The following is a 24,458-nucleotide window of genomic DNA, read 5'->3' as shown; positions in this document are numbered from 1 at the left end:
CGTTCAGTTCAGATGAATAACTCTAAAAGTCAGTGTATGAGATTAATTAAGAAAATATTTACTTAATCTATACAAGAATTATTATTAGAAAAAACAAATAATTTTGACTTTGAAACAAAACTACCATAAGACTAACACATCTTCACATATTAGCAAACATGAAGAATGCATGAAATTTATGGATAGTCATGAACAAAAACCAACATGTCTCGGTAGACAAATGCTGAGATAGATCAAACGTTCCTTATGCGGTGTTTCTATATTGAAAAAAAAGTGTTATGGGACGAATATGATCTTTATAATGCCACCACATCTCAATAATCTCGAAAACGATATATTGATTGTTATTACTATAAACAAATGGAGAAGTTCTTAGTGTTAGTTTTACGGTGATTGACAAGTGTCTACACTCATCGGCCACTACTCAGTTTTCACACTTTCCAGTTTTAATGTGTTCTTAATTTGATTAGCTTTGCACTAATACCTTCTTCTCATTTAATTTAACATTTTACTTTTAAAAAGAAAAGCAACTTCAAATTATTACCACTTTCATTCCAATAGCATGTAGAAATTCTATGATTTCAACATAAAGGATAATTACTTTTATAACATACATAGAAAATTACCCACAACAAAATTCTTCACAGCCTAAATATTACAAATCACAAATAACATACCAATTACGAAATCAATTATTTGTAAAATGAAACAACATGAAGACATTTGAAGCCCTCACAACATAATAATGCCACAACTTTTTAATAAAGAAACAACTTTTGCAAACAAGCAAAATATATGTTATCACATGTAATTCTTCTTCACCTCAAACTTTCTAAGAGACAAAAATTATTATCATATACATCTAATGCAAATGTAAACCAAAAACACAACTCAAAAAATCATACAAAAAATAATAATCCAAATCACAAGTAAAATATATCCCGCCCGTAGGACGGGCTGAACCTAGTAGTATATAAACGAGTTAAGTTTTCGTACATTGTTTCTCTAAAACATTTATGAAAAAAATCTGTATAAGTTGTACCCACTGGATTCTAATTAGATGATTCCACATTTATTGATCGTGGTTATTAATAAACACCGACCATCAAGAGTATGCCACAGCTTCCTTCAATAACTTGTAAATAGTAATGCTGTTCAGTCCAAAGAGCTCTTCAGAAGTCAGATTACCTTAATTAAAACCTTCACAATGTTAAAAAGACTAATAAGCAATCAAACATACATAACGACAAGCCCATTAAACTTATCTGAGCCCAAATAGGCCCAACTGAAAAATCTCATCTCCAATTTTTTTTTCTATCTTCCGCCGTGCAGTAGAACGGCCACCGTGGAAGAGTGGAGACGATGAACAGCTCCACCAGACTCCTCTCTCTTCTTTCTCCTCCTCCTCTCTTCCTCCTCCGTGCCCTCCGCTTATCCAATCTCCGTCGTCTCCACCGCTTAGCGTCTCCTCATCCCTCCGTTATCTCGCCCAATCTCCGTTCTCTCAGCCTACCCGTGTCTCCGCCGCCGTTTATCCACACGACACCTCTCGGACGCTTCCACACTCACCGAGTCCGTCTCTCCGCCTCCGATTCCGCCCCTTCTTATCACCACCAGCTACCTGAATGGGGAGAGCTGCTCCAATCTCTCTCCAAAGCTGGCTACTTCTCAGACTCTGCTCTAACTTCCGAATCTCAGAAAGAGTTCTTTCCTGAGTTTCCAGATGAACTCATCCCTCCATCTCTCGCCTGCTTAGCCTTAGCTCGTGATCGACCCGAGTTGCTCGCGTAAGTTAGCTTCTTTCCCATTACCTGTCCTTGATGTTTGATGTGTCTCTCTAATTCAAGTTCTTTTGTGGATGTTAATTAGAATGGTTTCGAGGAGAGACGTTGAAGTGGTGGTGGAGAATGGGAAGCCGTTTTTGTTCAGGGAAGGTCCAGATTCACTCAAAAGGATGAGTCTTTACTTAACAAGTGGTGATGTAAGTTCTATTCAGGCGAAAAAAGCTTTACTCTTTTAGTTACTTGATGGTGACGTGGCAGCTTAGATATAATATAACCTCGTGTTGATGTTGTGATTGTGCGTGTTAGATACTTGATGTGGATAAGGCGAGTACGGTGGATTTGATGAGGCTTCTTTTGAGTTGTGTTGTGGATTTTGCTTCTTCTGAGGGAAGGAAACATCATGAGGGAGAGAATGTGAAGTCGTCGGTTCGAAACCTTTTGAGAGAGATAGCGAAGATGAGCTTCCGTACTCCTGAGTCTAATGTTCATGGTACGAGGCAACATCAGTTCTCAGGTGGAAATGGACAAGGACTCGGTTCCTTTCAGAAGAACAATGAGATGAAACGTGGTGACTGGATTTGCTCAAGGTATGAATGAGTTTCTTGGATTCTCAGTAGCCTTTTGATTGCTGTTGGTGTATGATTGACTGTACGCTATAATTGGGGTTGTTAGATTGTATCGTTAGAGCTAGAAGTCAGTAAATTGTAACTGTCTTTGTTTCATCTTGTTCATATGGTGAGGGAACTTCTTGAAACAGGTGCAGTGGTATGAACTTTGCGAGAAATGTCAAATGTTTCCAGTGTGATGAAGCAAGACCAAAAAGACAGCTAACTGGCAGTGAATGGGAGTGTCCCCAGTAAGCAACTAATGTTTTTTTCTCTGCTGCTTTATCCTCAATACAACCGCAAATAGTGAGTTTTAACAGTTTGTTTCACCCATCAGATGCGATTTCTACAACTATGGGAGGAACATAGCCTGCTTAAGATGCGACTGCAAGCGACCCGGGGACGTCTCACTCAATTCAGCCAACTCTGCGAAGGATCCTGAACTTGAGAGAAGACTGGTGGAAAATGAAGAGAAAGCACAGAGGTGGTTTAGTAAAGTAGCACAAGGTGGTTCTGATGCAAACAGTGTTGATACAGATGAAGACTTTCCAGAGATTATGCCTTTGAGGAAAGGAGTGAACAGATATGTTGTGAACACGAGAAAAACACCTCTTGAGAGAAGGTTGTCTAATGCTGCTGAGACAGATGGAACTAAAACGAATAGGAACCTGAATGAGATTCTTGGTTCTACATCCTCTTTTGCTTCTCGATCTGATGATAAGAATGCTTCTTCTCAGATAGTTAACTCTGGTTTTGTCCCGTTCGTGCCACTACCGTCTGATATGTTTGCCAAGAAGCCTGATAAGGAGGAATCACTGACCGCCAACAACCAGATGATGGCCGGTGTCTCAGAGGACAAGTCAAGTGCAAGTCTTGTTGGCAAAGAAACAGATGAACCTGAAAGAGATGAGAAAGAATCAGAGGAGAAGCCTGCGAGGTGGTTAAAGAGGATTACAGAACTGCACAGCGTGTCAGATCTACAGGAAGAGACTTCTCCTGAGAAGATGCCAATGCGGAAAGGAGAGAATCAGTTTGTGGTGAGCAGGAAGAAAGACCGTTCACTGACTTCTCCAGCAAACAAGAGACGCATCTCCGTTGAAACAAAAGATTCAGACTTCGTCCCTTTTGTCCCTTTCCCACCTGATTATTTCGCCAAACACAAACAGCCGAAGGAAACAACAACAACAACAACAGATTCTATTCCAGTCCCAGTACAAGAGGAGACAGGAGAACCTTCAAGGAACAATCCGGAACCAATGGCAGGGAAGATGAGAAATGGAAAGAGCTTGGAGGGTTCGTTAGTGAAGGAGCCTGACTTGTTGGACATGTCAGAGGAAGCTAAAGCGGAGAGATGGTTTAAGCGAGTGGCTGAGATCAAGAACATATCAGAGCTGAGTCAGATCCCGGACGAAGACTTCCCGTCGATAATGCCAATGAGGAAAGGAGTGAATAGGTTTGTTATCAGCAAAAGGAAGACTCCATTGGAACGGCGTCTAGCTTCTCAACGTCAGCAGATAAATCCTCCTCCGATCACGGACCATGATCCAGCCCGTAGAGGAGATACAACATGAACCTTGTAGCATAACATTTTTTGCTGAGAGTAATATTTTTACAATACCGTTTTTGTTACTTGTTTTTAAGTTTCACTTCCACCGATGGGTAAGAAACTCGGTTGTGCATCTAAAAAGCAATGAAAGCATGCTTTAGAAGTTGATGAGCTTCTTGAATTATCTCTTCTCCTGCACAAAACAAAGAGGTAAGGCTGAACTTAGAAGAAAGCATCTGCTTCCTTCTTAACTCTTGAAGCTAGTATACCATTTAAGCATGTGTGCATGATTCAGTTTAGAAGAATTGAGTCACATACCAAACATGTGAACATTTAGGATAAAGTTTGTGGCAAATCCTTAATCTTCTAAGTTTAAAATAACATCTCAACCAATACAATTACTCAAGGCATCAGAAACAGAACCACACACTTTATACTTGTGATGAAAATATATATGAAATCAAAACATGGTTCATTTTAAAACAGAGATTTTTTTTTTTTAATTTCTTTTTAATTTTGATCAACATAAAATATGATTAGTTTTAGGGCAAATCTCCAAAATAGCACCTTTCTAAGTTTATATCACAAAAATAGCACTCAAAAACTAAAATGACCAAAATAGCATTTTATCTTTTGAAAAATTTAAATTTTTTTATTTTTCAAAATTTGAAATCTTATCCCCAAAACCTCACTTCTCAACTCTAAACCCTAAAACCTAAACTCTAAACCCTAAACCCTAAATTCTAAACCCTAAACCCCACCCCTTGAGTGCTATTTTTGTGATTTTTGACCTTGAGTGCTAGTTTGGGAACAAAAACTTGATTTAGTGCTATTTTGGTCCTTTTCTCTTAGTGTTTTATGGAATAAATGATTTAGTGTTGCAATTTGCAAACAAGGCAAGTATAACGTGCTGGTGGGAGTTAGGTGAGGTCTACCAGATCACATACCATAGACAACAAGGGAAAAGGACTACTCGGACAAGAAGTGAATCTGCTACCAAACACACTTCTTCTTCTACCTTTAAATATTATTCTTACACTAGTCAATTCTCATTGAGCTATTTTTGATTATTTTATTCCTTTCAATTGCATTTTGGGTTTAAGAGAGCCAATGGATATTGAGTTTCTCCGAACACTAGATCCTCAGATTCTCTTGGGTGTCTTCGTGGCTCTCGTCGCCATCGGTGCCGGTGCTGCTTACTATCTTTCCTCCTCCTCCAAGAAACGTAGAGGTTCGATCATAAAGTCACAACCTTTCAATACTTCTTTTTTTCTGGGTTTTAGTTTAACAATGCGTAGCTGACTGAGTGATTATTATCATGAACTTAGGCGAAGATTTGTGTAGAATTCTATCTGTTTAGAAGGTCACAGCAAATGAAAGATTGAGCCTTTCTTTTTGATACGGGTTTATACTTGAATGATTGATTAAACTTTGTTGATTCATAGGGTGTTTGGATCCAGAGAAGTTCAAAGAGTTTAAGCTTGTTAAGAAGCAACAACTTAGTCACAATGTGGCTAAGTTCGTATTTGAGCTTCCTACTCCTACCTCCGTCTTGGGTCTTCCCATTGGTCAACACATCAGCTGCAGGTTTGGTCTGAACTTTCGTATCAAAATTTAAACTTTCTGCAAGTTGCTAGATACTGTAAACCTATGAACATATACTCATTTTGTAAACTTTAGGTTAGGTTTTTCCTGTGTTGAAATTCATTTTAGAGAGCTTAGATGGATGCTTTGATGAAATATAATGAATTTATTTTATCCACAGGGGAAAGGATGCTCAAGGAGAGGAAGTTATTAAGCCTTACACTCCTACAACCTTAGATTCTGACCTTGGACGTTTTGAACTTGTTATTAAGGTATATATGCTTTACTTGACTCTTCTTTTAAAAAAATATATATATTACTTGCACTAATTCAACTAAAAATTGCTGGAAATTCCCGTTGCCAAAGTAGATGTATCCGCAAGGAAGGATGTCTCATCATTTCAGGGAGATGCTTGTTGGAGACCATCTTGCTGTTAAAGGACCAAAGGTACTTTTTAACTTTGATGTTTATTTAAATACTTCTTCAATCTTAAATCTTTGTGTTGTTTTGTTACTTTTTTACTTGCCAGGGAAGGTTCAAGTATCAGCCAGGTCAGTTTAGGGCATTTGGAATGCTTGCTGGAGGTTCAGGCATCACTCCCATGTTCCAAGTATGTCTCTTACATTTGCATTGTATTTAGTTTTTATTTATTTATTTAAAGCCAATGCATATGTTTAAAACTCGTTTTGACTCGCATTTGTGAAAGGTTGCAAGAGCGATACTTGAAAACCCAACAGACAAGACAAAGGTGCACCTCATTTATGCTAATGTCACATACGATGACATTCTCTTAAAGGTAAAAATGTCTCTTACCTGCTGCTTCTTATGAGTCTGAGAACAAGCTATGCTATCTTCAAATTCTAAATATCATTATGTGAATCACAATACTTCCTTTTTTTCTCAGGATGAGTTGGATAGTCTTACCGCCAATTACCCAGATCAATTCAAAATCTACTATGTTTTGAACCAGGTTAGCCACATAGTTTTTTTTTTTTTTGGGTAAAGTGTTAAAATAAATCCAAATCTTTTGGCGTTTCTTTAAAGAAAAATACATTAAAAGCTCATTCTGATACCTTTTTTTCTTCTCTTGGTGCTTTGGTATATCTTATGTGGCAATGTGAGTAGCCTCCGGAAGTATGGGATGGTGGTGTTGGATTTGTAACCAAGGAAATGATCCAGGCTCATTGCCCTGCACCAGCATCCGATATTCAGGTAAAACCTTCCTCTCTGCTCTTGATCTTGAACTTACTCGATCATTACTGTTTCTAAATCAAAATCTTGAATCAGTTCTGCCAATGTTTAAAGAAAAACAACATTGAATGAAACATTTGAGTGACGAAGATATGATTTTTCTATGGCGTTTCAATCTTTCTTATACGGTTTATATTTGAATTGCAGATCCTAAGATGTGGACCACCTCCCATGAACAAGGCCATGGCTGCAAACCTTGAAGCTCTTGGTTACTCTCCAGAGATGCTGTTCCAGTTCTGATCTAAATTTCTGCATTTTTTTGTCTTAAAATGGAATTATTTAATTAAAACTTATTTATCTGATCAATAACTTTGTTCCGATTAAGCATATGGTTTGCTTATACCGGTTTGGGTTGGTATCAATAAAGGACTTGATAGTGACATCCACAATACCTACTTTATTTGTTTCTGTATGTTGCAATCAATTTGGGTGACTGGCCTACTTACATGAATCATGAGTCACTTTAAAAAGCATAGCTATAAAAAGGGGTGATTGAAATTTATTTTTGGTGGATTAATATAGGATATTACAGAGTCGGCTTGTTCTTTTCGAAAACTTTTTTTGTTGAATTATATAATGGTTTAGTACTTTACGATTTAATGAGTTTGGCAGTGTTTTACCTTCTAGTTTATTTCCCGCCGTAAAGATTAAAGATGTTATTTGCCTAATAACGACGTAAAAGTTGCTTTAGTATTTCATATTGGGTTTAATAATGCTTTGTTATTGGCGATTAAAAGAAAAAAAAAATGTTTTGGTATGGAGAGCTTGCGTGGTTTCTATAACTTTTAAGCATTTGTTTTATTCAAAATTAGGCCACGGTCCAAAGAAAGAACGATGAATCCATGATTCATAGTACACTTAACTTTTCTTTTCTTGGTTATGAATCAAATGCTACAATGATCTTCTGTCACGCACCTCATTCTCTAAATTTTTATTTACTAGTAGAATTACAACACGCAACTCTCCCATCACATGGTGACAATATAGTGAATCTTTTTGATTTTTGGTATTTTATGGTCAATCATCAAATATCATGATCATATACTGCATATGCTAAAGTTCAAAGGTTTAGATTCCGACCATTAATAGTGACTGTATAATCCAAACTTGTACGCACATACTAAAGCCTTCAATGTTGTTGTCTAAAACAAAAGTGTATTGTTCTTGTAGACTATAAATGACTCAGAAGAAAAAAAAAACAAATTAGGTTATGTTGGTAATCATCGAGTCTCAGAAAATCAAGTTTATAAATAGTCTTTTTTTTTTTTTTTGTAACAGGCTTTCATATTAAAATTCAAAAGTAATATAAGTATGAGATTTTCACTCATAAGTTTGATAAAATATGCAACAACAAAAAGGGAAACATATCCCTAACAGACGATTCAAAATTGAATCGTAAAGAGCAAGTTAAAGAACATGATAACATTAGTGATAGTTGTTCCCTCGACCGCGACGATCTCGTTTACCCCTTTCTCTAACGGTTTTTCATTCCATATCTTGAACTTTTTGAGTCGGTTTTATTGGTCTTCCTCCTCTAGTTGTGCTATAACCGGATGTTTCTCCAACCAATAACATACCTTCCTCATTTCTGTTTTGAGAGTGAGGTGAGTCTTGTTTAAAACTGTGCGTGTGTATTTTACGAGTCATCTTCCACCTCAACAAACTAAGCAAAGCTCAAAAATGTATAGCCGCCCGCATAAATTATTCAGCGTAAAGTTAGTTGCATCATCATTGCCTTTTTTTTTTGCCATCAACTAATAACGTTTCCAACATAATTAAATACTATCGTTCATAACTAGAACTTTTATCCATGTGAAAACGTCACTTACCTAATTGTTAATTAATGGGAATATTTCTATACCATGTATCAATCATATTCGTTTCCCATGTCGATCTATAGATTTAAATTATAAACTTTTAGCCTGCCGACTGCCGCCATCTTGTATGATACATGCCGATTACAGAGTCGGCTTGTTCTTTTTCAAAACTTTTTTTTGTTGAATTATATAATGTTTTAGTATTTGGCAGTGTTGATAAAGAACCTCCATTGATCATATTAATATATACACATTTACCTTCTAGTTTATTTCCTGCCGTAAAGATTAAAGATGTTATTTGACTAATAACGTTTTGGTATGGAGAGCTTGCGTGGTTTCAATAACTTTTAAGCATTTGTTTTATTCAAAATTAGGCCACGGTCCAAAGAAAGAATGATGAATCCATGATTCATAGTACGCTTAACTTTTCTTTTCTTGGTTATGAATCAAATGCTACAATGATCTTCTGTCACGTAATTATTTTTCTCTGTAAATATCCTATATTTATTTTTATTTTGTAGGTAATATATATATGTTATTCATTAAAAATATGAACAATATTAACCATTCTAATTTTTAATATTTTTTTTATTTTGTAAGTAATTTATATATTTTATTTATTAAGTGTATAAACGATATTAATCATTCTAATTTTTTAACGTAAAAAGTCGGATTGGAAAAATCACATTAATATAGATATTGTTCAACTATGTACGTAGTTTGGCTTTGTCTTAACTATTTAAGTTCTTATATTATTGTAAAAATGTTGAATAACCTTAAGAAAAAAAATCGTTTTGAATCACTATCTGAATAGAATTAAATTCGACTTCAAATCTTGGCCAAAAAATACAAAACTACAAAATTCCCTCCTTTCCATTAATATTGCTCGAGTCTTCATTGGTCAAGCAATAGATATTTAAATAATACGATGAATACGAGTAAAATGGAAAAAAAAATGGACATGCTAGCTGCCAAAACAAATGGACATGCTCTTCGTGGAAAGGGACGTGGAAACTTTACAAGAGTTTATTTTATCGTCTCTCTACTTTACGTGAATATGAGTTAAAAATGGAAAATAAATGGACATGCCCTTCGTGGAAAGGGACGTGGAAAATTTCCAAGTGTTTTATTTTGTCCTCTCCCGACTTTATCTTATTTCACTTTTTGTCATTCTCAAATTTTCTAATAATCACACACGCATTCATTGAATAAAGACAATGATATATTAAGTGTTTAGTGAAACCTTCTTCCTTAAGCTTCTCTTCTTTTTTATATATCTCTTTCACATCTCATTTTCACTCTCTTTATCTTCAAGAAACACAAAACAGACAGAAAAAAAGAGTGAAAATGTTTTTCTCCAAGGATCTTCCATCACCTACATCGTTTTTCACAGCTTACGCATCAATGGCTGGTTACATGATGATGATACGATCAATGACTCACCAGCTGATCCCAGGCCCTGTCCAAGATTTCATTTACTCTTCTCTACACTCTCTTCTCTTCCGTTCTACTTCCACAACTCTCACTCTAACCATCGACGACGACAACATGGGCATGCACAACGAGATCTACCAAGCCGCGCAGACTTATCTCTCGACCAAGATCAGTCCAGAAGAAGCCAGGCTCAGAATCAGCAAAGGCCATAGAGACAAACATGTCAACTTGTACCTCAGCGACGGAGAAGCCGTCAACGATGTGTACCAAAACGTGGAGCTAAAATGGAGGTTTGTCACAGACCGAGGAGACAAGAAAGGCGATGACGACGGTAGAAGCGAGTACTTCGAGTTGAGTTTCGACAAGAAACACAAAGACTTGATCTTAAACTCTTATATTCCTCACGTGGAGAGCAAAGCTAAAGAGATTAGAGACGAGAGGAGAATCTTGATGCTGCATTCTCTCAACAGTCTCCGATGGGAATCAGTTATATTAGAGCATCCTTCGACTTTCAAAACAATAGCCATGGAAAATGAGCTCAAGCGTGACGTCATGGAGGATCTTGACCGGTTCATTAGAAGGAAAGATTATTACAAGAAAGTAGGGAAAGCTTGGAAGAGGGGTTACCTGTTGTACGGACCACCGGGAACTGGGAAGTCTAGTCTGGTTGCGGCTATGGCTAATTACCTCAAGTTTGATGTCTATGATCTTCAGCTGGCGAGTGTGATGCGTGACTCTGATCTAAGGAGGCTATTACTCGCGACACGTAACCGGTCGATTCTTGTGATTGAAGATATCGATTGTGCGGTCGATTTTCCCAACAGGTTGGAACAACAACAGCCTGGTGAAGGCAAGAACTGTGGCGACTCTCAGGTTTGGTTCTGTCTCTATGGGATGTGTTTGACTTCTACTATTATTGGTTTGGTAATAGATTGTACATTTTAACCAAAGCACCAAACCGGACCTAAACCAATCTTAACCAAATCTAACTTATTAACTAACTCTAACAGAATCTGATTACTCGTTTATCTATTTTAATTAATTTGAAAACTCATATAGGATTTTATAAATGTAATGAAAATTTACTAAATTTTCAAATCTAACATACTTATTTTAATCAATATATCCAAAAATATTCTTCGGATTTAAATCTTTTGTATTTCAAACAAAAAAACTTTCTAAGTCTTTTCTAATTTTTGTAAAACTAATTATTTTGTCCGTACATGCGAGCATAATCTTCGACGAATGTTTAGATAAGTTATTATTATTCATATAAAATACAATAAAATATATAATACAATATATAAAAATTCATTAAAAGTAAAAATGACATCAACCAGCATAACTTTTAACGTGATAGCTCTGTTGCGAAAAATCACTACGCAAATATTAGTGATGGGTCTAACTCACACCCAAAAGCTAGCTCAAGAGTAGAGGATTGCCCATACATATATATATGCCTAAGGACCACACATTTTTAACGATGTGAGACTCTAATAGCCCCTCTCGAGATGTGGATGGGAAACGGTCCAATCGGAAACAGCCCAAGTCCAACATCTCGAAAATACCACAGCAAGATGGGCCATTTTTATAGGCTACATAGGTAGACAACTATTTATATGAGAAATCATCTGCTGGGCTTAACCATGGGCTCTGATACCATATTAGTGATGGGCCTAACTCACACCCAAAAGCTAACTCAAGAATGGAAGATTGCCCATACATATATATATATGTCCAAGGACCACACATTTTTAACGATGTGAGACTCTAATAGCAAATAATAATATAAACAATTACCTTAATAAGTCCCTAGAACTAAATAATACATGATTTAAATTATGTTTTATGAATTCGTAGAACCAATAAAAATAATTTAACTTGGATTTAAAGTCATATATTAAACAACATTACAACACCCTACTTAGTATATTTAAATAGCATTTTTTTTTTTGTGTTTAGGCACCTTTGACGTTATCGGGGCTGCTGAATTTCATAGACGGGTTATGGTCAAGCTGTGGAGACGAGCGCATTATAATATTCACAACGAACCATAAAGATAGGCTTGACCCGGCATTGCTACGTCCAGGTCGTATGGACATGCACATATACATGGGACATTGTACTTTTCAAGGTTTCAAGACCTTAGCCTCTAACTACTTAGGCTTAAACGACACCACAATGCCACACCGTCTTCACCCGGAGATCGAGCGATTGATGGACGGGGAAGTGATTACACCAGCACAAGTGGCAGAGGAGCTGATGAAAAGCGAGGATGCTGATGTGGCGCTTGAGGGTTTGGTGAATGTTTTAGAGAAGATGAGGTTTAAAGCTAATGAACTGAGTCCGGTTTTGAAGAAGAAAGAGAGTAGATTGGAGAGGGATGAGATGAGAGCAAGGCCTGATACTGAAGGGTCTCCTAGGAAGAACAGCAAAAGAATCAAGAAGCTTGTTCTGTTTTGGACCTAAGACGTGCGCAACAAACTTCTACGGTCCAGTATTAGTTCACATAATTAAGATAATGAGAAAAAATAGACCGAAAGCCTTTACTATGATTTTAGTAGAAAAAAGTAAGTAAATCTGTTTGTCTATTGAATTTGGATGGACAAAGTTCAATTGTGTAGAAAGAAATTTGATCAAATAGAGTAAATGAAAGCACTAATGGGAGCAATAATTATTATCTTTGATACGCTACATTAGTTGATATTTTCATGGGGGCAGCTGCCCCCACCATCCCAAACCACTGAAGTCTCTGCTCTTTCAAGAGTTTTGGAGAATACGTCCATTTCTAGTACGAACAGAGGTGATGAACTGGAGTCTCCCGGTCTTAATCCTTTCCTCTCCGGGAAGAATCTTGCTATCTCTCGGTTTACAGCAACAGAAAACCAAGGAGTTGACATGGCATAGACTGGTCTAGTTAATGAAGATGTTAGAGCAGGAAATTCCCCCATCGTTAACATAACAAGAGGAGTCTTTTACCACTAAATAATTGTTCATGTGTGTAGTATTAGGCATACATCTCGGTAATAATCTTTACGTAGTGGTGATGGGTTTCTACAAAGAACCATCTATATTTTCTTCGTTTGTTTTTTGTACTTGTATTATTTTAATTATGTCTGTTGTTTATTATTCTATGTACTTTGTAATGTATTTTTATAATTTATATAAATAAAATAGTTGATAAAAGAAGACCTTTTGGACGTGACTAGACGCACAAATTTAGAATATTTAGATTTGGTACCGTTGAGTATATTTTCGGTTGTAACCATCTAAATCTATTGGATTTTTAATTTAATATAAGTGTTTGGTGTTAAAAAAAATGAGACGTCTAGAAAGTCTATACGTGTTAGAACAACATACACACGTCTAGAATATTCTATACGCGTTATGAGTCTTATGACAACCTATACGCGTTTAAAATAGTCTATACATGTTATAACAGCCTATACGCGTTTACAGAATATAACAATATTCTAAATATGTAACATTAGATATTGTAATTTATTAATATTTATATTATTTTACTTTCATAAGATTTCATACTATAAATATCAATTACTAAAATTTACAAATAATACAATATATATTATTTATTATTATAATTTTTTAGACGGTTTAAAAGATAAACATTATAATTTAGAGAAATTAGCATTTTGGTGCCGCTTAAACAACAGTATAGAACGTTTTTAGTACATTAGTCAATACAAATCATTGTGTTTTGAAAACTATGGGTGCAATTATTATCTAAGGTTTGAACCCATGATTTGGTAGTATACCAACGTAGTCAACTAATAGTTATGAAAATTTTTGCCCAAAGAAAAGTTATGAAAATTTAAATTTTTTGACTTTCTAAATGAATAGACGTGACTTTTTCCAACGTGCCTTTTGGTAATGTATATATTATGAAACATTTTTTGTAACGGTATATATATATTATGAGACATAGCTAGAAAAAAAAAGAATACTTTAATCTTTGTCTATAATATTTACATGACTACAACATTCATTTGAAAATCGCGAGCCATATATTCATCACCAATCCAGACAAAGGTATTTGTCCGGTTTACATTTTTCTGCATAAAACTTTCACATGTACAAAGTTCATAGTTCGAACAATTCATAGGGTAATGGTGCAATTTCGTTTTTTTTTCCTTTCAATTCTATAATTTTTTATATTTCCTTAACTTTTTCATTTTCCCCATCATTTCTGACTTTCTTTTATTTTCTATTCAAATGTAATTTATATATTCCTTTTATTTTGCTAGTCTGTGTTTCCATTTTAATTTTGTCCTGGTTGCTAATAAGAAAATTGTATTTTAATTTTGTGAAAGAAAGTATACATTGTCTTTCCTGGATATACCATAATTTTTCTATTTTCTTAATGATTATTTTTCAAATTTTTTATTCAGTATTATCCACATGATGTCATTTATAAAACAACATTTATTAAATTATTATTATTACAGAATACTCTAAAAAAATGTGCTGTTTTTTCTTTTCTTAATGTGATATCCTGAAGAAAAAAAAGATAGTGACAACTGGTCTCCCCTCTAGTCTTTAGGGTCAAAGGTCAAAGTCTTATTCCTGCAAACTTGTCCAAAATAAGCCTAAGCAATAGGGAAAGTTTAAAATATTTCTCTCTTCTCCTTATTCCTACAGATACATTGAACAAGCACAAGGATAAGTAGAGGAGAGAACTCCATCAAACAGAATGTCAGATACGCCTTTAGACTCGAATACTCAAAACATGGAAGGGGCAGGTGTTAAGAATGACGCTGGTGAGGCGGATACGGCGGTGGAAACTGTCGGAGGAACTGGTGACGAAGGGGGACGTGGAGGGACAATTCCTGGCGAGATAGGTGATGATAGGCGTACGGAGGATGTGGAAGAGAAAGAAGACGAAGAAGAAGAAGAAGAGGGCAAAGAGGACGGGTCAAAGGTGGCTGAAGAGTTCTACGAAGTTGAAGCTATCCGTCATAAGCGAGTTCACAAAGTAAGCTTCTTTTTGATTAGTATCTTCATGTAGTTAACGTCTTCGCTTCTACATTTATTGTTCGCTTTTAATGTTTTGATATCTTCTTGTGTCTGTTTAATTTCTCGTATTGATTTGATTGTGTCTATTGTTTACTGGTTCTGCCGCTCTAATATTAATGGTTTTGATTGATTGTAGGGTGAGGTGCAGTATCTGATCAAATGGTGAGTTCTTCTAATCATTATACTCTCTTTTCATTCTTGATCAATCATATGTTTTTTTATTTTACACTGACATAAGTTGTAAAATCTGTTTTGTAGGAAAGGATGGCCTGAAACTGATAACACCTGGGAGCCTCTAGAGAATCTGCAGTCTCTTTCTGCTTCTATAGATGCATTTGAAAAACGGTATATATGTTGCATCTAATGTAGCAGCCATTTGATGTTATACTTTTTGTTTTTGTTTTTCTTCTACAAACTTAAGAATACCTATATATAATATATATATATATATATACATATATATATTTTTTTTTAACTTAAGAATATAGTGATATCATAAATATTTTACTCTTTGTTTCGTTTATTTCCTTCGTTAATGTATGGATTTGCTTTCTTGTTTTCAAAGTTTGAAGAAGGCTGATAAGAAGCGGAAGAGCCAGTATGGAGGTTCTAATTCTCAGTCGAAGAAGAAGCAGCAGCAACCGTTAACATCTACACCACCTGATGCTTCTGAGAGAACCGATCCGACACTCAACGAGCTAAGGGGACCACCAGTCATCAACAGTGACGGTGCGGGGAGTTCCCAAGAGGGAGGAGAAGGCATCGGATCTGAGGGTGATAATGCAAGAACAAATGGCCTTCTCGAGGGTAAGCGTAAGGAGAAGAGTGGTGTCAGAGGTGCTAAGCGGAGGAAGAGTATTGCGAAAAAATACACGATACCAGATGAAACCACAACAAGTAACAATCAGCCAACAACAGCTACCGATCAAAACGAGACACCAAACTTGGACATCGTGAGGATCATCAAGCCAGTGGAGGTTATTACTTCTATAACAAACAATGTACAAGACTCGTTGGTAACTTTCTCGGTGCAGAGGTTTGTTGTCTCTCTTTGCACTTTGGTTAGTTGTTCACATTTCAGTTTCAAATTGTTTGTGCTTATTTTTGGCTTTATACTACTTAAAGGGCTGATGGGGAGGAAGTAACGGTTGACAACAAGTTTCTCAGGGCTCATAATCATCATCTGGTAAGATTGCTTTTTCTTATGCAAGTTTCTCAGGGCTCATAATCATCATCGGTTGACAACAACTAATTTGTGTTTTTGTTTTTAACGCCAGCTGCTTGATTTCTACGAGCAACATATCACATACAACTCCGAAAGTTAAGGAAAATGTTTGGAAACAGTGGTGCTTGTAGGTAGAATGAGATTAGATCTGTAGAATGGAGGTAGTGGAGAGCTGTTATTCTTGGAGGTGTGAGATTGTATTCTTATCTCCTCTGGTTCGTTTATGAGTTCACTTTCAGTTATATCAATGTCTCTTGGACTTTACATTTTTCTGTTATAGCAAATCTTGTATCTTGGACTTTTTTTTTTTTTCAGTTATAGCAAATCTTGTCTCTTGTTACTTACAGTTATATTTTGTCTTTGGACTTTACATTTTTCTAACTGAGAATTTTGTTAAACTTGCTTGTTCAAAGATTAAGTTCATGCTCGGACCTTTTTTTTTCTGTTATAGCAAATCTTGTCTCTTGCCACTTTCAGTTATAACTTGTCTCTTGGACTTTATATTTTTCTAAACGAGAATTTTGTTAAACTTGCTTGTTCAAAGATTAAATTCATGCTCAGACCATTTTTTCTTCTGTTATAGCAAATCTTGTCTCTTGTCACTTTCAGTTATATCTTGTCTTTTGGACTTTATATTCTTTTAACCGAGAATTTTGTTAAACTTGTTTGTTCTCAAAAATTAAGTTCTAGCTCGGACATTTGTTTCTGTTATAACAAATCTTGTCTCTTGAACTTTACATTTTTCTAACCGAGAATTTTGTTAAACTTGCTTGTTCAAAGATTAAGTTCATGCTCGGACCTTTTTTCTCTGTTATTCTCTTGTCACTTTCAGTTATATCTTGTCTCTTGGATTTTATATTTTTGTAACGGAGAATTTTGTTAAACTTGCTTGTTCAAAGATTAAGTTATGCCCGGATCACGAATTGAACTAATAATTATTTGGATTACTATTTGATATGGTTTGACCGGACTGAATGTTGTTCACAATTTTTTTATATATATTAATTTTTAATATATAAACTTAAAGATAATTATTGTAAATGTAATACTAATTAGAATATGAATATATATTAAAAATATAATTAAACTTTTTTGTTCATCCAGTTAATAAACTTCTAGTTTTAATAGTTTTGTCTAGTTCAATAAATTTAAAATTCAATTTGGTTACATGACCGGTATATAGTTTAATCTGGTTCACTCATCAGATCAGTCCGGTTAAAAAAAATACTGAATAAGATTAAGTTTGGTGTCCGAACCGTCCACATGTAACATGTCAGTACAAAACTGAATATTATGTAGATTGAGAAGGCAGCTTTGACGAAGGCGATAGAAGAAACCATAAATTATGTGCGTTAAATTTGACTAGAAAGAGTCTAGAATCAGGTCCTATCATAATATTTTTTAATATATAGGAAGAAATCTTATCCAACTCTTTTTCTTCATGTGTAAGATCTCAAATATTTCTGATTGGTTTAGAAGAAAAACAATAATAAAAAATGATTCGTCACACGTAATTAACATACATTATCTTGAAGACTTGTGTGGGGGAAATAGAGATACAACAAATATATAAAAGGAACCGCGTGGCGTGGAAAGTACGGCTCGGATCAGCAGACGTTTCCTCTGTTTCGATAAAAAGGGCGGAACTATTTATGCAGCCGACACACGTCGTGATCTTTCGATTATAAATCGCAATCTGAGAAATTTCAATATCAAATCAAATCTCTTCCTTCGTTTCTAAGCAAAATTTCGGAGAATCAGAAAACCCTTAAGCTTCTTTGGTAAGCTCCTCTTCAATCGTTAGATCTTTTGTTTAGAATTCTTGTTTTGTTTTCTGGCTTTTACGTGTTATATGAAAATCTTTATGCTGATCAGCATTCAAATACAGTCTCGTATGTCCATGTATAAATGTTTCTTCGGATCTGAAACAGCGAATCTAGTTACAGAAATTGAAGTAGTTTGCTAATGGGGTTTTAAAACCCTAGAAATCAGTGTTATTAATATTTAAAAATAATCTTGATTCCTTTTGTTTGTCCGAGATGACTATGTGAGGTGATGAGAACGAATCTTGAGTATGTATGCATGTTTTTACCGATTTGCGTCTTCAATATTTCTCTTTTGAAGCTAGGTAAGTACTTTTTTAACTGACATTAGCTTTGAAATTTGGACTAGACACCAAAATCTATTACAAACTAGGTTACCTTGTTTTTTTTTCCACAACAAATCTGATCGTCACAAGGAGTTGGTGCAATAAAATATATATTTTTCCTTCACAACTTTGTGACAAAAGGTGTTTTTCTTCTTTACAGTGTTTGATTACTCTTGAGGAAAACAAATTGGAGAAAAAAATGGGAGAGGATCAGAATAATCACAATGACAAAGGAATCTTTCACCACTTAGCTGGATTTGCTGCCGGACACTACCCACCTCACGGTAATCATGGTTATGGTCATCACGGTTATGGAGCTCCTCATCCATACCCTCCTCCCCCTCCTCCTCATGGCTATCCACCAGCTGCTTATCCTCCACACGGTGGTTACCCTCCAGCCGGTTATCCTCCAGCTGGTTACCCTCCAGCCGGTTACCCTCCAGCTGGTTATCCACCTCACGGTTATCCCGGTCCATCTCACTCTGGTAATTTCATTCTCAACATTTATTTTCTATCTCCTATGATTCCACAATTAAGGGCCACAATCTTTAGCATTGTAATGCAAAAAAAAAAGGCTTTTGAAAACAATTGAGACATTTAGGCATGATAATGAAAACCAACTTATTGTTACAGGACACCACCACGGAGGTATGGGAGCGATGCTAGCGGGTGGAGCGGCTATGGCAGCTGCAGCAGCTGGTGCTCACCATATGTCTCACCACGGACACTATGGTCACCACCATGGTCACGGCTTTAGCCACGGGTATCATGGACACGGTAAGTTCAAACACGGCAAGTTCAAGCACGGGAAATTCGGGAAGCATGGCATGTTTGGTGGGAAGCACAAGGGGAAATTCTTCAAAAAATGGAAGTGATTGTTTTCCAAAAGATTAATCATATTCAGAGTTTTTTTTTTGTCAAACTCAGAGACTATATCTACATTATCATTTTGTAATAACAACAAATATTGACGTCTCTGAGGAAGTTACATGGTTATTTGTGAGCCTTAACTTTTAAGAGCTTAAACAGTAATGATCGTTCTTGGTTTGGTTTGGTTTGGTTTGGTTTAAAGAAGCTTTTCTTTTGTTTACATTGGCATGCATAAAGTTAAATCCCTTTTGGTAGTCGGAAACTGATCCGGACCAGTTTTTTTACGTTGGCATGTATAGTGAAGCTTTTCTTTTGTTTGAAAACTCTCGATTCTTATGAATTGATGGAGAATCTTCAATAAACCTCATCTTTTTATTCATCATTTCTTTTCTTTTGGAGCTAATAACTTATGATTAAGATTGCTCCTGTTAATACTTATCCACTTTTATCTATTGTGTAATCAGGACCAATCCTGATATTTACAAGAAAAAGTAAGTACATGTATCCAACCAACTTTACAAAAAAAAAGTACAGGGTTCTAGTTTGTTTCCAAACTTTTTTGGTCTCATATCAAATACATGTACTGAAAAGGAAGTACATGTGTATATACTACGTACTGAAATCTGTACATGTGTATGTAATGTACTGACTAATATCTGGATTATTTTTTTGGAGATTGCTACCTAAAATCTAAGACCGTGACATCTGAACTATTTAAATCGAATACGAATCATTGTAATTTTCTAAACTAGCTGATCCACACCGACTCCAAAAGAACGTGTCACTAGTATGTTAAAGCAGCGGTGAGAAACAATGTTTTCAAACTTTGTTGCGATATAGTTACGCATTGACAGAATTGTGGTGGACGAGTCTTATGGATGACAAAATGTCGACGTTCGATAGACACAGCATAAAAAGACAAAGCCTAATGCCGTCTTAACTCAATACACCTCTTCGATGTGAGAAACAACATACCATATTCTTCAACCTCCTGAATCTCCATTATTTTCTTGACTCAAATTGTACTAAACATTTTCCTTCATTTTTTTCTCTCTTATAATGTCAAGGAATAAACAAACAAATTTTATAAAGAGAAGAGAATAATCAATACTGTAAGTATTTGTTTTGCAAATCGAATGGTATGACAGACAGTAACTTTGGACTGAAGCTGAAGCATCAGAATCTCTTTTTTTCATTATCTTCTTTATAATAATAGATTAGGCTTCTTGGAATTCCTCGCCATGTGAGTAATAGTTACAAGATTTCTTTCTAAGTTACCAATTCTTATTGACCTTACTCCGGAACAAAAAGTAAGTAAAAAAATTCTCTAGTTTGTGTGCAAAAATGAAATTGCTGATGAATGTGACCCGATCGTTCATCAAGATATTTGGCGTATGCAAATTATTGGAGGTTGTAAAATCAAATATTTTGATGTGCCACCTCACAAATATTAACAAATTATTTGCAGTTCCAGCCCATGTTCAAGAGAGTCAAGAGTACTCCTCCTTTAGGTAGTCCTCTTCTTCACCAACAATTACCAACTAAATGAAAGGTACTTAACCTCTTTATGTAACTTTCCCATCACCAAACCATAATAAAACTGATAAGCATCAAACCTATCTTCTTATCTATACATCATTCTCAAACACCTTCGTCAACGCTTAAAGATTAATACACACACACACAAAGTGTATTATCTACTCATCTTTTTTCTTTTCTTGAACACCATCTTCTCATCTTTATTATGTGTATGTATATACACAATGTTCATTTATTAATCTGGAATACTTGAAAAAGAAAAAGACCAGAATATAAATATAAAGCTAAAGCATAAAACATCAAATTCTGGACATTTTATACATCTATTTTTGTTTATACATTTCTCCCTGTCGTCTATTAGCTCAACATTCATACAAATAATGCTATTGTCCACAAAAGATCATTGTGTTTACAATAACAAGGGACCAACAAGGCTACCGCCAAATCATTTGCTTCACGTAAAGCGAGACCATCTAACCACCTCTATGAAAAAAGAAACATACATTCTGTGGACAAATATCTTTAAAACATTATTTATTTTTTAATTTTAATATAAAGAAAGTTGGTTTTAAAATGATGTTAATAATCATAAAAATAGCACATGTCCTTTTATTTTTAAATAAATAATTATTATTCCTCCACAGATATATTAGTTAAACAACACAGGAAAAAATACACTCTTTATCAAAGAGAACCAAAAGATAAGGAAGCAGGGAGGGAGGATAAAGACATTTCAACTCACCACCTCCTCTCTCTACTTCTTCTTCTTCTTCATCATCTCTCTGTCTTCTGTAATAGAAACACAACCCAATGGGTTCAATGTCAAACCCCAACCCATGGTCTCCATACGACTCCTACAACGACTGCTCTCAAGGAGTCTGCAACATCTACTGCCCGCAATGGTGCTACCTAATCTTCCCTCCTCCTCCTCCTTCCTTCCTCAACGACGAAGACGAAGACTCTCCCTCATCCTTCTCCCCTCTCCTCATCGCCCTCATCGTGACCCTCGTCACCGCCTTCATCCTCGTCAGCTACTACACTCTCGTCTCTAAATACTGCCGCCGCCCCAGCCGCGAAACCTCCTCCGACGGCCGTAACATTACTGAATCCAACTCCAATGCGGTGGCTGGAGATGGTCTCAACGACGCTTTGATTAAATCGATAACGGTTTATAAGTACAAAAAGGGAGATGGACACGTGGACGGTTCAGATTGCTCGGTTTGTTTGAGTGAGTTCGAAGAGGACGAGAGCTTGAGGCTGTTGCCGAAGTGTAACCACGCGTTTCACCTTCCGTGTATCGACACGTGGTTGAGGTCTCACTCTAACTGCCCTCTCTGCCGCGCTTTCGTCACCGGAATCAATAATCCGATAACCCAATCCAACGCCGTTCATCCGATCGCGACGGAGTCTGTTAATCGCGGCGGAGGAGGAGCCGCGGAGGTTAATTTAACCGCGGCGGGTTACGATCACCGAACCGGTGACTCGGTAGTCGTCGTCGAGGATCTGGAAATTGGATTGAGATCGCAACCGCCGGAGGAGCAGCGAGACGCGACGAAGGATGAAGAAGATCCTCCGCCGCGGATTCGGAGATCGGTGTCGTTGATCGCTGATGTACTGCGGGAGATTGACGACGAAGTATCTGCCGGAGTCGGGACTTCACAGCAGCGGCAGCGAGAGGAAGATGGAGATGGCGAAGGAAAAACGCCGAAGAGTTCAATGGGGATGAAGAGATCGGTATCGACGGGAAGATTCATCTTCTCGAGGCACGATCGAGCTAGAAATTACAGTTTACCCAATTGAATACTGTGAAACATTATTTCTTAATGAACCTTTTTACTGTATTTATTAGTAAATTAATGATGATTTTTATACACTTCACTACAAAGATCTATCTAGTGATCACTTTTTCAAACGCTGGAAAGTAAAAGTGTTCATTACTTTAAGTACTTCTGTTCCCTCCTAAATTTGTGGAGCGTATAGTACAAGTTATAAAGCAATGTGGTTTATTTTATTTTTAAGGAAAACCGTCGGTGAGACTTGAGAGAGGGGGAATAAAATTACTTTTTAATAAGAAAAAAATATTTAATATCAATCATTGATAATCAATAAGAAAAAAATGTAGTGTATGTGTGACTAAATGTGAGTTAATAATTGATATAAGTTTTGTTATAAATTTTCTGTAACAGGGATTTGATGATTTATTAGCAAACAATGTTTATAAAACATTGTGTACTTTCGTTTCTGGTCTGCTATTGATATCTTAATCGACAAACTTTTAAATTTACTAAAAGTGTGAAAACCAGGTCATCGGATATATCGATCATATATAGATGTCAGATGATAATTGATATAGCCAGCCAACAGTCAAAATCTTATCCTTCCCTTCCAAAGCCATCGTGTCGTATTATTGGATTTTACAGCACCCCACGTCTGAATCTGTTAAGTGTGTTGCCACACAATAGATACTTATTCAGATGGTGTTACAAAGAAAAAAGATATTCAGATTTTGTTTGCATTGCATTTTTGAAACATTGCATGTTTACAAGGAAAAGAGGTCGTATTACGCTATATTAAAAACACAACTCCAAAACATATATAGCACCTTTCATTTCCTTTAAAATACATAAAAGGGGTAAGTAAATGTACATGTTGACCTTTGCATATACATAATCCAAAAGAAACATTGTTGACAGAGGAAAAGTTGGAGAGCAGAGAAGACTCTTTGATACATGCAAGACTCCTTCTGAATATTGATCATCTAGTTTCTGAGTGGAGCAGAAAATGAAGAAAATCGTGTACGGGTATGGGTCCTATGGACCCAACAAAAATCATATTAACCACTCGTCAGTACTCAATACTATACAAATTTAGAAAAAAAAAACAATAACTCAATGATCTTTTTGGATCATGAATCATGTCTGAAGGAATCTCATAGAAATATAAATTAAAACGAAGTCACGGGGATAATATATCACACAAAGACTCTTTTTTTTGTTCAAAACAAAGACTTTAAAACGATAACCACACAAAGAAATTGTCATGATATCTTTTCGTGAGCTTGAGTCTCTCTTTCACGTTGTGTATGATTTTTGTTGAGTGTTTTTGCCTTTTTGTGAGCGTGTAAGCATATTCATACACAATCCATAATAAACCTAATATATGATTATTAACCTAAATAGAAATTATTTTCGAGTTAGTATAATTCTTCATAAACAATTTGAAAATATGTACTAGTAACATAATTAAACCTTTCCCTATGTATATAGACAAAAACATGCGCTAAGCCTAGAGAAACATGTACCAATATGTTAAAGAACAGGGATCTATATTAAAGGCTAGAAAAAATGTGTACAAACATGTTAGAGAACTGGCCAAAGAATGTGAAAAATGTGAAAAACATCCGGGTTACACAATGACTTATTTATTTTATACTACTATTCAAAAAAATGGAGATCATGTATTAGACATCGTGAACGTTTATCGCATCTTCGTTGATAACACGATCACCATATGTATAATACATTATCCAAATTTTACGTGGTCTTATGATAACATTACTTTCATGCAGAACAACTTCACAAATGAGACTACTTATTCACAGTAATTTAGCTAAAAAGGGA

General features: G+C 35.8%; 6 protein-coding genes across 8 annotated transcripts; all 6 read left to right on the top strand.

Moving 5' to 3' along the window:
- The first annotated feature begins 1,134 nt into the window (after positions 1-1,134).
- On the top strand, positions 1,135-4,103 carry LOC103856263 (zinc finger protein VAR3, chloroplastic). Its single transcript, XM_009133360.3, has 5 exons — positions 1,135-1,787; positions 1,870-1,981; positions 2,091-2,371; positions 2,542-2,640; positions 2,727-4,103. The coding sequence occupies exons 1-5, from the start codon at positions 1,363-1,365 to the stop codon at positions 3,958-3,960; spliced, it is 2,151 nt and encodes a 716-aa protein (XP_009131608.1). The 5' UTR covers positions 1,135-1,362; the 3' UTR covers positions 3,961-4,103.
- Positions 4,104-4,816: 713 nt separating this feature from the next.
- On the top strand, positions 4,817-7,176 carry LOC103856261 (NADH--cytochrome b5 reductase 1). The gene is made up of 10 exons (XM_009133359.3): positions 4,817-4,919; positions 5,039-5,166; positions 5,381-5,522; positions 5,701-5,791; positions 5,889-5,966; positions 6,049-6,129; positions 6,226-6,315; positions 6,424-6,489; positions 6,645-6,731; positions 6,918-7,176. Exons 2-10 carry the CDS (start codon positions 5,046-5,048, stop codon positions 7,008-7,010), a joined length of 849 nt encoding a protein of 282 aa, XP_009131607.2. The 5' UTR covers positions 4,817-4,919; positions 5,039-5,045; the 3' UTR covers positions 7,011-7,176.
- A 219-nt stretch (positions 7,177-7,395) lies between these two features.
- Positions 7,396-12,703, top strand: LOC103856260 (AAA-ATPase At5g17760). The gene is made up of 2 exons (XM_009133358.2): positions 7,396-10,894; positions 11,984-12,703. Exons 1-2 carry the CDS (start codon positions 9,935-9,937, stop codon positions 12,488-12,490), a joined length of 1,467 nt encoding a protein of 488 aa, XP_009131606.1. The 5' UTR covers positions 7,396-9,934; the 3' UTR covers positions 12,491-12,703.
- Positions 12,704-14,261: 1,558 nt separating this feature from the next.
- On the top strand, positions 14,262-15,419 carry LOC103856259 (chromo domain-containing protein LHP1). Its single transcript, XM_033287166.1, has 3 exons — positions 14,262-15,014; positions 15,192-15,217; positions 15,314-15,419. The coding sequence occupies exons 1-3, from the start codon at positions 14,733-14,735 to the stop codon at positions 15,417-15,419; spliced, it is 414 nt and encodes a 137-aa protein (XP_033143057.1). The 5' UTR covers positions 14,262-14,732.
- A 122-nt stretch (positions 15,420-15,541) lies between these two features.
- On the top strand, positions 15,542-19,553 carry LOC103856258 (glycine-rich protein A3). Of its 3 annotated transcripts, XR_004456174.1 has the most exons (4): positions 15,542-16,091; positions 16,181-16,241; positions 16,333-18,061; positions 18,590-18,622. XR_004456174.1 is itself a non-coding variant. In XM_009133355.3 (3 exons), exons 2-3 carry the CDS (start codon positions 18,629-18,631, stop codon positions 19,302-19,304), a joined length of 528 nt encoding a protein of 175 aa, XP_009131603.2. In that variant the 5' UTR covers positions 17,806-18,061; positions 18,590-18,628; the 3' UTR covers positions 19,305-19,553. The 3 variants fall into 3 exon arrangements, 2 of the variants coding, with proteins under 2 accessions (XP_009131603.2, XP_009131604.2); XM_009133355.3 differs by lacking the exons at positions 15,542-16,091; positions 16,181-16,241 and adding an exon at positions 19,063-19,553 and having other exon boundaries at positions 17,806-18,061; positions 18,590-18,914; XM_009133356.3 differs by lacking the exons at positions 15,542-16,091; positions 16,181-16,241; positions 16,333-18,061 and adding exons at positions 18,107-18,408; positions 19,063-19,553 and having other exon boundaries at positions 18,590-18,914.
- A 246-nt stretch (positions 19,554-19,799) lies between these two features.
- On the top strand, positions 19,800-22,729 carry LOC103856257 (RING-H2 finger protein ATL52). Its single transcript, XM_009133354.3, has one exon. The coding sequence runs from the start codon at positions 21,649-21,651 to the stop codon at positions 22,636-22,638; it is 990 nt and encodes a 329-aa protein (XP_009131602.1). The 5' UTR covers positions 19,800-21,648; the 3' UTR covers positions 22,639-22,729.
- Positions 22,730-24,458: the final 1,729 nt, after the last annotated feature.

The sequence above is a fragment of the Brassica rapa genome, chromosome A03, assembly GCF_000309985.2.
Source record: "Brassica rapa cultivar Chiifu-401-42 chromosome A03, CAAS_Brap_v3.01, whole genome shotgun sequence".
Lineage (NCBI taxonomy): Eukaryota > Viridiplantae > Streptophyta > Magnoliopsida > Brassicales > Brassicaceae > Brassica > Brassica rapa.
This window is presented reverse-complemented; position numbering and strand designations above follow the sequence as displayed.